Source organism: Anabas testudineus, chromosome 5, assembly GCF_900324465.2.
Source record: "Anabas testudineus chromosome 5, fAnaTes1.2, whole genome shotgun sequence".
Lineage (NCBI taxonomy): Eukaryota > Metazoa > Chordata > Actinopteri > Anabantiformes > Anabantidae > Anabas > Anabas testudineus.
Genome location: NC_046614.1, coordinates 10,406,011 through 10,419,135, shown reverse-complemented (window position 1 = coordinate 10,419,135; position 13,125 = coordinate 10,406,011). Strand labels below are relative to the sequence as shown.

General features: G+C 43.6%; 1 protein-coding gene across 5 annotated transcripts in view; it reads left to right on the top strand.

Annotated features, from left to right (window-relative positions):
- Positions 1–299: 299 nt before the first annotated feature.
- Positions 300–13,125, top strand: part of ppfia4 (PTPRF interacting protein alpha 4) — a 45,373-nt gene continuing 32,547 nt past the window's right edge. For all 5 annotated transcript variants that reach the window (XM_026350017.1, XM_026350016.1, XM_026350015.1 and 2 more), the window contains exons 1-2: positions 300–619; positions 805–1,105. In XM_026350017.1, coding sequence (XP_026205802.1) covers positions 848–1,105 — 258 coding nt within the window. In that variant the 5' untranslated portion in view covers positions 300–619; positions 805–847. The remainder of the gene's footprint in view (positions 620–804; positions 1,106–13,125) is intronic.

The following is a 13,125-nucleotide window of genomic DNA, read 5'->3' as shown; positions in this document are numbered from 1 at the left end:
GTGTGAGTGAATAACTCGCCTCTTTGGAGAGACTGATGCTGCCAGTTGTCAGGTCGTGAATGTTCTTAGTGATGTTGATGTGAAGTTAATGACTTTTCACCAATTATGGGTCAAGTTTGCACCAGTGACTGCAACATAATGCGAGTGTAGCACCATGGTTACTCTAGATGAGGTAAATGAATGTATTTCTGTGCGTATGTGCGTGCGTGCATGTGCGTGTGCGTGTGTGTGAGAGAGAGAGAGAGAGACTCACACAGACTCGCACAGAGGGAGGGGGAACGAGCCTCGGTTCGGTGGCGGTGTGAAGAGATGGAAGCGGATGCAGCCAAGATTCACTCTCACTGTCCTCAGTCCTCCTAAAAACGTTTCTCCTCGGATATTTCTCGGGTTTTCTTTCCTATTTTCCTGCAGATGTATTATGATCTCCGTCGTGCTCTTGTGCACCACCCCTCCAAACATACCCGTCCATCTCTGAGCTGTCAATCATCTCACGCCGGGATTTCTACATGTGAGTGCATGGCGCGCCGGGCAGGGCGGATCTGCTCACGGGGTGAAAAAACGCCGGTTGATATGGATGGAAGGTCAAGCATCATCTCATCATTTCAATAACTCTGATTAGGTAAGGCCATATGGAACTTAAGGCTGGACGTGTGATGCACAGGAGATGTAATTTAATAATCATAAGGCGCTTATGCACGATTGCATAGGTTGTGGCTGCTACGGGGCGTTAATAGGCCCCTTTATCAGTCTTTAGTCTCCCCACCGAGCTTGTAACCCGCATATTTGGCTTTCTAATCCCGCCAGCGTCACTGCCCTATAGCGTTGCCCACATCGCACAGCAGGAAAGATGATGTGCGAGGTGATGCCCACCATCAGCGAAGGAGACTCGGCTGGTCCTCCGAGAGGCGCCGGCGGGGTCCCGAACGGCTCCGACCAGGAGGCCAACTTCGAGCAGCTGATGGTCAACATGCTGGACGAGAGGGACAAGCTGCTGGAGTCCCTCAGGGAGACTCAGGAGACCCTCATTCAGTCTCAGACCAAGCTGCAGGGGGCGCTGCACGAAAGGGACGCACTCCAGCGGCAGATCAATGCCGCGCTGCCTCAGGTGAGGAGCAGCCGGCCTGTGCAAAGGGAGGCTTTGTAGTTATGGTAGCATGTGCACGGGCTAATTTGTCATTTTGCTTGCAATGGTATGATATTTAACTGGACACGTAGGCGTTTGTGAGAAGTCTTGGATTCAGTGAGGGATCAACCAGGCCGAGCGGTCCTGGAGCCTTGGACCTCCAGCAGTCCTGACGGCTTCAGGCACAGTGCATAACCTCAGCTGGTTTGTGTTCATCTGATTGTGTTTTTATGGGGTCTGATCCAACACTAATGTATAAATAATGTAGTAAGGGGTCTTAAGCTGGGTCCTGTTTTATTAAACTGAATCCTGAGGAGAAAGAAGTAGGAACTAATTTTAAATCATCTTCTATCTGTTATATATGATATGACAAAGCATGGTGCAGGGCAGTATTTCTTTAGGCTCACATTTCGTTTTCTGGAGATCTTCTCTACCACACTGCATGTTCTGGGGTTTCACCATGAGAATAACCCTGCAGGGGAATGAATGGCAGCATGCCGGAAAGGAGGATCTAAATGTCCAGTAGGTTGAAAGGTGGATGACGAGTTTATACTTACTCGGCAAATGCTGCTCTATCTGTGGAGGGCTGGGCCAAATGTTGAGAGCCCTGCCATCCCGCGAGGAGTGTAGGGCCCACCTACTGTGTCATTACCCTGACGGAAGCAGCCTCACCTCTGTATGTGGTGACCTGGCTGCCAGTGAATGTAAGTGAAAGGAGCTGCTGGTAAACTGGGATCGGCTTTGACGTTTGTAGCCTGTGTGCGTACTTGAGTAAGAGAACGAAATAAGGACCGTTGCAGTCACAGAGCGTGACGACAATGAGGCTTCAGCACATAAAGCTGTGCTACCTCTGACCCTGTGATCTAAACGCATGGCATGATGTCACAGCACGGTGTGTTTGTTTCAGAGCCACAGAGAGAGCCATACTGATGATGGCAGTCTCACTGCAGCCTCCTGTGAAAGAAACATGGCTGCCTGCTAGTGTACATGGCCATGGGCTGCTTGCTTCCACACGCAGGCATACATGTCTTTGTGTGTAAGTGTGTGTATCAGGGGGAGAGAGTGGGAAGAGGCTGTCATGCTTGTTTTCTAATCCTGCTTGGTTCAGTGTAATGTTTTATTCTAGAAATAATATGAGTATTAGTTATACTGTCATAGACCTCAGGGACATTATGCAGACATTCTGACTGGTATGCACATGCATAAACTGTCTCCAGCTCTTTCTCTCTCTCTCTCTCTCTCTCAAAATGCTACACACACACAGCAAACACAGCAATGGTCATTTCCACATCAGACACAGAGCGGAGAGATGACGAAATGGGCAGTGGGTGAAGCAATTCTGAGAAATAAGAAGATCTCAGTTGGGATTTATTTCTACTCAGTTTTGCTCTGTTCCGTGGAAGAATGAGGAGAATCTAGATCTGATGCATCATTACTATAAATTGCAGAGTGCACCAGAAAGTGTAATGATGAGGGGGAAGTGTGGAAAAAATAACATACTTTCTCTAATATCTCAGGTTCGGGTGTGATGAATATATTACAGGATTGTTGTAGCAGTTGGCAACGCAGCCGACCCCACCATCCTATATATGCCAGTGGTAATTAGGTTGATTCGCAGCTATATGGCCACTCATGGTGTGTTTATGCCCTCAACTACAACACGGTATCACAGCTCTCGGTTTGCTCTTGCCGCCTCCTCTGTGTAGCCCTCGAGTCATCAGTGTCTACATGTGTGTTGTATGTGAGATGTGCTTTTTCCTCTGTTTTCATTCGGTCCTCTCTGCTCCTGAGGTGTAGACTGATGTATGAGTGTTGGCACGGCAGGACAGTCTTTTTGCCCGAGTCTAAGCACTCTTCTCTTCCCTTTTACCTAACAAACATTTGTCATCTTCACCTACGAGGTGTGTGTGTTTGTGTGTTGTCGTGTCTTCTGTAGGTTTTCTGGCTTCATGGGACTGGCCTGACCCAGAACTGTCAGATCATCGTCTCTTCTCCAAAACACACACACACACACAGAAACAATTTGAGTGATTCAAAATTCAATGCATAAACCTTCATCACCATGGCATCAATGTACAGTATGTATTATAATGTATATTGATGACATTAGCATTAGCAATGTCATACAAAAGGAACTTTGTTCCTATTGTGCCCCACACACACACACACGCAGACACACACACACACACACACACACACACACACACAACTAGGATGGATATGTTCATTAGCTACAGAGAATAGAGTTTCAGATTAACATGTCAGCCCATTACAGTGTATAATGCTTCTAATACAGCCCTCAGAGATGGGCTTGTCCATAGGCAAATTAGGTTTTAAACACACACCCATGCTCACATACTTGCACGCACGCACACACATTATGCCTGTTTCTCTACTGTGTGTGAAAAACCGTTCAGATCCTGTCAAAGAGAGTTTTTTCTAAAGCAAGCGAGAGAGAGAGAGAGAGAGCACATTGTTCACCACCAAGTAGTTCACTATTTGTCCCGTGCTAAATTTCTCATTGATACTGTATATTTATAGTAATGATCTGGTAATCTGGTAATGTTATCTCCACTGATGTGTTATTACATTAACAAGTAGACCAGCTGTGGAGTTCCTGGGAGGCAGATCTAAAAGAAAAATGTCCAAAAATTAGGAAAACTTTGACATTTTAAATACCAGTATCTTTCACATCTGTGTGCATTAAATATGGAAACTGGCAAGCTATTGGTTTGCTTAACTTAACACAAAGACTGGAAACAAGGAGGAAACGTTAGCCTCAAAAGTTAAAACTGCCATACGTCTACCAACACAAGGTTCTGGTTCAAACATGACATCTAATTTTTTTCAACCTATTCACAAACAACAATTGAATAATTATATGTAGCCTTTGGAGGAGTTGTATGTCGTAGTTGTCTGAAGACAGTTTGGTTACCTGGCAACTACATGGTGAAATATAAAAAAAATGAGATGATAGTCTCCTCTTAAAACTACAAAAACAACTGCAAATGATCTTTTTGGCTTGTTGGGTTATGAATTAAACAAACACGATGAAATGCATTTAATTAGCTTTCTGAGTTTTACAGGGGCCAGTAGGCAGGTTAGCCATTTCCCCCATCTCCAGTCATTAAGCAAATCTGCTTCCTCCTGGCGGTTGATACACACTAAACACATGTAAAATGCAGAAGAGAAGAACTATCTTTAATTCGGAGACCTCCACTCAAAGCAAATTAAACAAGTAATTTAACTTCATGTTTGAGATGACACCATATCAATAGCAGCTTTAAAAGTGTGTTTCTTTATGTGAGTTTCATGGTGTTTGATTTGATGGTGTGTGTCTGACTGGAACACGTGTTCCAGTCAGACACAACACTGGCTATTTTTGCAGTATATAAATATGCAGAGAGAGAGAGAGAGAGACACAGACACACACACACACACACACACACACACACACACACACACACACACACACACACACTGCCCTTCCAAAATAACAACTGTCTATTGTTCTAAATTACAGCCCATCTGTCCCCACTGATACACACCTACAGTACACATGCACACAGCTTTTTGTGTTTGTGTTGTTCTTTTGACCTCACAGGAGCCACCTTTGACTTCTCATAGCAGCGATTGTCGCTTACCCTTGTACAGATACAGAAACACAAATTCACACACACACACTTGCAGTAGCTTATGTAGATACATTGGCTGTGCCTCTGTTTTTACTGTATGTGTATGAACCTCTCTCTCTGTCCTGTCTCCGGTATTCCAGGCTGGTGTATACTATTTATAATCCAGATGTGACACAGCATCGTTTCTGCTTTCTCATTTGTCATTCCTCCAAAGTATATCTTTCTCTGTGTATTACTAATCTCTCTATCTCTTGCTCTCTTTCTCTCTACCACACCACCTTTGTTTAATAAACTCATTAATAACTCAGTAGTGCATTGACTGGTCCATCAGTTGTCATCTCCTCCTTCTCCTGCAGCTGACCTTGGCCCACAGCACAGCACAGTCCAATGGGAGGGTAGGTGGCACAAATTAATCACTGCTTAAAACTCTGCAAAGCACAACAGTTTTAGGTTGTAAGGTTAGGTATCATGTTTGAGAAAAGTTTGTGAACAAATGCTTGTTTCAAGGTGGTATTACAGGGCAACTTAACATCAGGTCAGGTCAAGTCAGTTTTACGTAAGTGGCATCTTTAAATTGGCTGACACAAAATGGTGGTTGGCTATCTCAACCTTGTTACAGCCATGGGTGCTCCAGTGTGTGTCACTGTGTTGTGCCGTTACTGTAGATTGTTGTTATAGGTCTAGTTGAGCACACTACTGACCACACGCATTGTTAAAATAATTTAGAGTAATCTAAAGTAATCAATTGATACCCTGCCTAACTCATAGATGTCTAATTTTAATATTGTCTTCTTCAAGGAATACAGTTTATTTACAAAGAAAATATTTAATAAAGATTCCCATCAGCCTTAAAAAAAAAGTGTGTTACCAAGGTTTTACACGTATCGTGTTCAGCCCAATGAAGGACAAAGTAATGGATCATAGACTTTAATCAACCACAGTACTGCAAAGAATAAATATATGGGCTTAATATCCCCATTCCTATTATATGGTAATGGTTGAGTCCACTAATGCAGCACAGGGTATTTCACACTACTTGAACCAAGGCCAACAGAAATGAGCCTTGCAGGCTTGGTACTCAGCCATCATAGTTACTGTACTAGAGGTGTGTTTTGCTTACAGGTGCAGTGTGAGAGGGAATGAGTGTCAAAGCTATTATACCTTACTCTGCAGAGGGAAGAAGAAAAGCTACAAGGTCTCCGTGTACAGTATTTGGAGGTGGCCTGAGCTTATCTTGACACATGCACATTCAGCAAGGCGCAAACACATCTGCACCCATCCACAAACAAACACACACACACACAAACGCACACAAACACAGTCTGCGTTGTTTTTTAAATGTCAGCATGCACTGTCTACATGTTGTCCTGAGTCTGTGTGTTTGTATGTGCGTGAGGGAGCATGCCCACGGCCAGTGTTGCTTATTGCTTATGCATGGATGGCTGAGGCAGATTTGTGCACCATAATAGGAGAACACTGAGGAGGGTGGGCAAAGTCAGTTGAAAATTTACCACATCTCATTGGTCTGATAGTGAAGCCTAAATCTTATGCTATGTGTTATGTAAGCACCAAATACTGGAATTTGGGTTGATGTGAAGGAAAGTGGAGCATGAAGTGAGCAGCTGAATGTCACCAAGGAACTATGTAAGAGAGAAGGAGAGGGAGAGGGAGAGGGGTATGAATCTGCGGATCCATTAACATTCATACCATTACCTTAACCAGATAAAACCTTTGCTTATTCCCAAGCATCTTATTGTTCTTTTCAAATATTTATGTTTATCTCTCTCTTATTGTGAAAGTCCGTACTACAGGCAGTGGAGCGGCAATGGAAAGGTCAAACAAAGGTCTCCAGCCAGTTTTGGGCCAAGGATATTGTTGTTCCCAGTGGGCATATTAACCTTATAGGAGCTAAGTTTGCTCTTAGCTACTATGTGGTTGACTTGATTGCTGATACTGACACGGTTGCCACTGACTGCTCTTGAGTCCCTTGTACAATCAAGTATGCACAGTTTCAGTCTTCAGAACAGCAATGATAATACATCAGCGCGATAAGGAGCAACATGCAGAGACATCTAGAGTACAAAATCAAAATGACATTTAAACTCAAAGATACAGATTTGGCTCCTACAAACCCACTGGCAAATTTAAGTTACACACAAAAATGGTTCCAGGTTTTCATTACTTGGATTATATTCAATTTGACTTTTATTTCTACGCGTAAAAGAACAACACTTGCTCATCACAGATGGTTTAGAGCTACTTTGCCTAACCTATCATCATTGTGGTACAACAAGCAGCGAGTTTCTGCCTATAACCATGGTCAGACCTGTAATTTTGTGAGAGAGAATGAGACAAACAGACATGACCCCAGAAAAAGTGAGAAGTGAGTCTAATTAACAACATATCTACCTCCTGTGATCGGCATCACAGGAGGACTCACTGTCTGTGTCTGCTTTTAATCCTCTCTCCTTCTCCTGTTGCATCTTCACAGGTTTGTATCAACTGTCGGTCTCTTTTTGTCAAATCTTCAGCAATTTAATCTACAATCCTCCTTGTACTTCCTGAGTACATCTTCCAGTCTCTAGTCTGGCACACCCAAAAAGCTCTAATCACTATGACCCCTGTGCCCAGCCTTTTGGCCCCTGAGCACTAATAGATTATCAGTGTGCAAAACTAGATCCCTCATGCTGCCCTGCCACACCACAGCTTTGGTGCTCCTTCTCTCAGTAGTATCCATCGCTCCCTCCATCTCTCTGCCAGTGCCATCTGGCTCTCAGCACCAGGCACATTTAGCTCAGCCGGGCACCAATTTGTCCCCCTGGCTGCCAGGGAGAGAGAAGGGGAGAGAGGGAAGGAAGAGGGAGAGATAGAAACAGAGACGGATATGTAACAATAGAGTAAGAAGAGACAAAAAGTCAGTGAAAAAGCAGAATCAAGCATTACCCATGGTCCCCATCAGCGGGGAACAATGACCTGCTACTGGGGAAAACGCACAGTCACTGGATGTGTTTGTGTGTGTGAGTTTCCTCTCCTTGGTAATAAGAGCAGAGTGATTGGAGTTGCGGGACCACCAGAGGGGAAGGCGAAAGTAATGAAAGAGGGAGGCAGGAAAGGACAGAATGAGAAAGTGGAGGAGGAGGAGCAGAGGGATGTGAGATGAAGTTTCCCAGCCAGCAGTTAAGTCCATAGTGGCTCTGCCATGTCTAACAACTACGCTATTGGAACTCTGTCAAATCACTTTCTCTACTGCAACTCCCCCCAGAATACGGTGGAAGAGAAGTTATATGGGTGGGAGGGGGTGTGAATGTTGCCTGGGTTTGGGTATAGAGGTGGGGCCGGCAGTGTGTTTCAGAAAAGTGTTTAACCTCAATTGCCTAAGGTTATGAACTTCAAGAGTACACAAGTGCAAAAATTGGAAATACCCATGCACATGTCCAAAAACTGAAGAGAGACAATACACAATGCGCATAACTCCCCTCCCAAAAAGACATACTCACTCACACACACAACAGTAGGGGGACATTTTCTAGACCACCGTTTTTTTCCCAGCAAGAGACTTAAACAGCAGCAGCAAAGGCAGTGGCATCAGAAGCTAAGTCCCCGGCTGGACCCTTAAAGGGATTGAAAGAACTTCAAAATGCTTTATCTGCTCCATGAAATACAGCTTGTCAGTGTCTCACAACACAGCACACACACCCCGCTGCTGACTGTCAATAACACCAGCACCCCCACTCACCCACACACACACACACACACACACCCAGAGATCTGAGAGAGTGTGGTGGTGCAAGTAAAATGTAGGATTTGGGAGAAGGACACAGTAGTAGGAGATATATTTCTGTATATAGCTAATAGCTTCTGTGACAAGGGTTACGCGTTTACATTATATGTTACAACACAACTTTATATGTATATTTGTTCAATAATAATTTATGTTGTATGAATTTCAGGATATGAATCGTAAAAACACAAAAGGGAGTCACTTTTTCTCAGGCTGTAGACATAACACTAACCGCCACAGCGGTTTGTGTGGGGTGTTGCAACATGAGCGGATTTGCCAAGTTTCAGCACGTCTACTGTAAATAAAGCAGCGTTAATTTATTTTTTTGTCTACTTGAAGGCAGCAAGCTGTCAACACAACATTGACAGTTGATAGGAATATGATAAAGCATGTTGTGAATGAGATGAGAGACAGCTCAGAGGACTAACATAGGTGGGCAGACACTAAAATACACTCTGAAGATAGTCTTTAGATAAATACATGATGGCTTACTCCGACTTACACCACTGAATAGATGCTATCCATAGCTGACTGAAACAGCACGAGTTCACAAAGTACATCCTGGAGAAACTAATAAGATATTTTTGGTGCATCTACAGAAAGCTCCCAGATCGCCTTGTCTTGATATTAAATCAAGCCCCGTTTATTCAGCGCCGCCTACAACATGCCTCAGCTCTCAGCTGCGGTCTGTTATTCATTTACTTCCAGCTCCATTCACAGACACGTGGGTTGGTGCAGACACTTGAACGCATGTGCACAGTCACCCCCCCCCCCCCCCCACACACACACACACACACACACACAAGATCTATCAGTGATTCTTTCACATTTCTAGTGAAGTCGTTCTGCTGCGTTTTACATTATCTTTAGTTTAATTTGACTTTGTGTCTGTTTGTTTTCTGTAAAGCACCAGATTCTGTTGTTTAAAGTCTATGAATAAATTAGAGTTCATGCAGTGAAGATCCAGAATTTATATATCATTACAAACACACTGATCTGCTCTCCCCCTCTAAAGTCTTCCCTTTTTTCTCGTTCTCAGTCTCACTGTCTATCTCTGCTGCTCCCTCGCTCTCTGCCTTATCAGCAGTGATGGCTTTAAGCGTGTGCTGAGAGGTCTATTAGTTAGCTATCGTTCTGTCAGATAATGCTTCATATCTCTCAGCTTGCTCACTGTACTTACAACTTGGCTCTAAATGCATGCGATTGGAGCACAGTTGCTGGGTTTTCATATTGGGGACTGACATCCGTATCCTCGTGGTACCCTAACGAAACAGCTGGGTGAATGTAGAAATGTTGTTTCATTAACAACAAGTAGAGGTTTGAGTAAGTAGGGGTGTTAAGTAGTAGTGTGTGTAAGTACTTTAGCAATTACATACATACACTGAATTGATCTAAATCAGCTCATTACACTTGGAAGTCTAGTGAGCTCCTTTCTCATTTCCATACTAGACTTTTGTTCACCCACGTCTCAGCATTGTACCGTTTCAGTGGTACCAAGATAACTTTTTTTTCTTATTGATTGTATAGTCCATGTACGTAGAGCATCTAATTGCAACATAAATAACCTGGTCCCCTTGCTGAGATTGTAATTGTATGAATAGCATATACACAGACACTGTCATCTCGATGGTCAGCTCTGTCTATCAATTGATGAAGGTCAGTAAGCATTGTAGTGGCCCATTAGCATAATGGGGGCTGTGATGCGGCCTACCCCTGCGCAAGACCGACATCATTCACACTTAGCTGCTTTCGTCTCTCTCCATATGCCCTGCACCGTCTTTTCTTACCCTCGATTCCACACTCCAGTTGCCCTTTCATTTACTCATGCTAACTCTCACTCTGTCCATCTGTCTCACGCATGCACACAATTAAAGTGTATAAACAGACTCGTGGTGACAGTGACATCAGACGGCTCTTAGATGTTACGCAGTACCTTGAATTTAAGCAGCTTGGCTGACTGTAAATACTATGGAGTACATAAACAATGAATATAAGTGCAGCGAAAGGTGGTTGTGGCTGTTTAATTAATTGGAAATGGCCTAGGGGATATGCAATTGGACATGGCCTAGATCTGTATAACTATAATTAGACACCTGTAGTCGGCATCATTCTGTTTAACTTGCGATTGATGGTAGTGCTGTCTGTTTGCTATTAGCATGCAGTACATTAGGTTTGACAGGACCTAGGAGCCTTTTCATTTACCAGATGTCTTTTACATTTCTGATGATGTGCACTAAAAACTCAGTTTATTAATTATCATACATTTTACAGTATGTGTTCTGTGTGATGAGTGGATATCTGAATATAAATGTAGCATGATCTTCTTGTATGACTCTAAAGCTGGGATACCCAGTAGTGTAAACATGAACAACTCATAGAAATTTGAAAAACAATCTGAAGATTAAGTCTATCATGATTAGAATCAGGCAGGTAGCCTCCCAATGCCAACCTGGATGCAGACCCTTGACAAAATAATTCGTTTTTGCACTTGCCATTTACTTCCGTTTTCCAGATGTGGCATTTGCTTGCTAATACATTTCAAATTTCACAAGGGCAGCATAAAAATGTAATTAAATTCTTAATCGCAACCACTATGCACGATGGTGTTTTAGCAATGGGCATGCCCTTATCCCCTCTGGTCAAGTTTAGTGAAACAACTAACCACCTCCCACGACACCATTATGTGCCGTCTTGCAAGAAAGATAGAACAGCAATGAAGACAATCGTAGATGTGAAATGGGTGAAGACTGAGAAAGAGTGGAAGTGCCTGTAGTTGAGTCACATAAAGGTCACATGAAGCTTTGCAGCTTTCATCAGGCGGTGACATCTCTCCTCCCTCCCTCTTTCGTTGCCATACTCCAGTATTCCTCTCTATCCTATGCCTCTCCAGTTTCAGTCACATCCTTTTGTCATCATGATCTGTTCATTCTTTGCCTCCTCCTCCTATCTGATCCTGCATTTCCTCTCTCCATGCCATTGTACCATTCTTCCAGTCCTCTCTCAGCTCTCTCAACCAGTGCTGGCATGTCAGCTTGTGTCAGCAAACAAATGTCTCTTCTCTTCTCTTCTCTTCTCTTCTCTTCTCTTCTCTTCTCTTCTCTTCTCTTCTCTTCTCTTCTCTTCTCTTCTCTTCTCTTCGGTATTGGGGGTGCACCCTGGAGGTAACATACACTCCAGTACATACACAGACACACACGCATGCACAAACAGAGATTAGTGCTCCATATTTCTTTGCAAGTTTCTTTCCTTTAAAGCGTATTGTTGTGTGTAGTCTATTGTTCTGTAACTCTATACGGCTTCCATAGTTGCAAATAACAGTAATAAATCTCTTTGGTCATAAACAACTCAACAAATTGAAGAGCAGTGGTAAGTGATATTAAGAGAATATAGGCACCAGGAAATAACAGTGATACAATATTGAATGTAACCTTTCTGTATAGCCTTTATAGTGTTGCAGTATTGATATCACCACGTGATGAAGTATATATTTACAGTTTTTCCTCAATGGCTAAAACACTACACCCTGTTGTCTGAACCAAATGCTCAGTTGCCTGAACCCACTGATTGAATCAATCACTCTTTTGGCAAAATCATAAGCACTTTTCACTTGTTTAGACACAACTTGCCAACACATTTTCATTGTGATGCACCTGTGCTGCAAAATGGTGAGCACAGGTGACAAAAGTCAAACACAATTAAAGCACAGGTGTCATCACCTGAACACAACAACTCCAAACTGATCACACTTGTGGCTAATGATGTGAGGGAACATATACAGTAAGCCAGTTCAGAGAGCACTGGTTTGTCAGACCTTACAATGGATAGAAATCTGAGAGGAAGAGTTCGTGTGAGAGGAGGTCGAGGTGGTCAAGGTGGTCAGCAAAGACAAAGAACAGTAATATCTGATGAAATCAGAGCTACTGTGATTGACCATGTTCTTGTCCATGGTATGAGCATGAGGGAGGCTGGACAAGAGTACAACCAAACATCAGTAGATTCACTGTGTCCACCATAATCAGAAGATTTAGAGAAGAGCACAGGTAAATGCCTTTATTTGACATTATAGTACAGTATGTAAATGTTGAACGCAATTACTGCATGACATACTATACAGCTGGTAAGTCCCGCCCATCTGTGAAACCCCACTGGACCTCTAGATTGAACAGCCATCGGGCCATTGTTGGTGTTCCTGGGCAGCGTGGTGGCAATGTCACATTATGTGCTGCCATCAGCAATCATGGGGTTGTCCACCATCATGCCAACCTGGGGCCCTACAACACTCACCAGCTCCTCATCTTCCTCAATCACATGCGAGATGCTCTGTTAGGGCAGCAGGAAGAGCATCCCATCTATGTTGTTGTTTGGGACAATGTGGGTTTTCACAGAGCCCTCCAGGTTAGAGAGTGGTTCAATATGAACCAAGGTTTATCAATCTTTGCCTTCCACCGTACTCCCCTTTCCTAAACCCCATGGAAGGTATATGAACGCCAACCTTACACCAGGGTAAATCTCCTGCACGCCATGGAACTTGCCTGTGGTGACATAGGTGTGGAGGCATGCCAAGCCTGGATAAGGCATGCCAGGGG